Here is a 475-nt window from a genome sequence, read left to right as displayed (position 1 = left end):
CCAGGCCCGGACCCCTGCCCCAGGCGCCGGGGGGGCGGTTCGGTATTATCCGTGTAATAGGGCAGCTAGCGCCGCGTTTGCTCCCGTCTACAGCTGCCGCGCTCGGGTCCCGGCTCTCGGCGTAGGCGCCGACGCGACGGTGGAAGCGTCTCTCCGCGGGACGCGTCTCTGCGGGGGCTCGGCCGGGGGGGGGCCTCTCCCGAGGGACAGGATGAAAATCCTAGTGGCCAAAGTGCTTTGTCTGCTGGGCGTCTTCGTGCTGATGCTGCTCGGGTCCCTGCTGCCTGTCAAGCTGATTGAGGCCGACTACGAGAAAGCTCACCGCTCCAGAAAGGTCCTCGCCCTCTGCAACTCGTTCGGAGGAGGGGTCTTCCTGGCCACCTGCTTCAATGCCTTGCTCCCAGCAGTCCGGGAAAAGGTAAACCGTGTGTGCATTTGGGGGGGGGGGGGTTTTGCGGGTTTAACCCCCCCCTGA

At 65.7% G+C, this 475-nt stretch overlaps 1 protein-coding gene across 1 annotated transcript in view; it reads left to right on the top strand.

Annotated features, from left to right (window-relative positions):
• Positions 1-16: 16 nt before the first annotated feature.
• The window catches only part of SLC39A3 (solute carrier family 39 member 3), a 2,040-nt gene continuing 1,581 nt past the window's right edge, over positions 17-475 (top strand). The window contains exon 1 of the mRNA XM_006017426.3: positions 17-418. Coding sequence (XP_006017488.1) covers positions 212-418 — 207 coding nt within the window. The 5' untranslated portion in view covers positions 17-211. The remainder of the gene's footprint in view (positions 419-475) is intronic.

Source organism: Alligator sinensis, unplaced genomic scaffold (assembly GCF_000455745.1).
Source record: "Alligator sinensis unplaced genomic scaffold, ASM45574v1 scaffold1295_1, whole genome shotgun sequence".
In the NCBI taxonomy this organism is placed as follows: Eukaryota; Metazoa; Chordata; order Crocodylia; family Alligatoridae; genus Alligator; species Alligator sinensis.
Note: the sequence above shows the minus strand (reverse complement) of the source record. Positions and strands in the feature narration are given on the sequence as shown.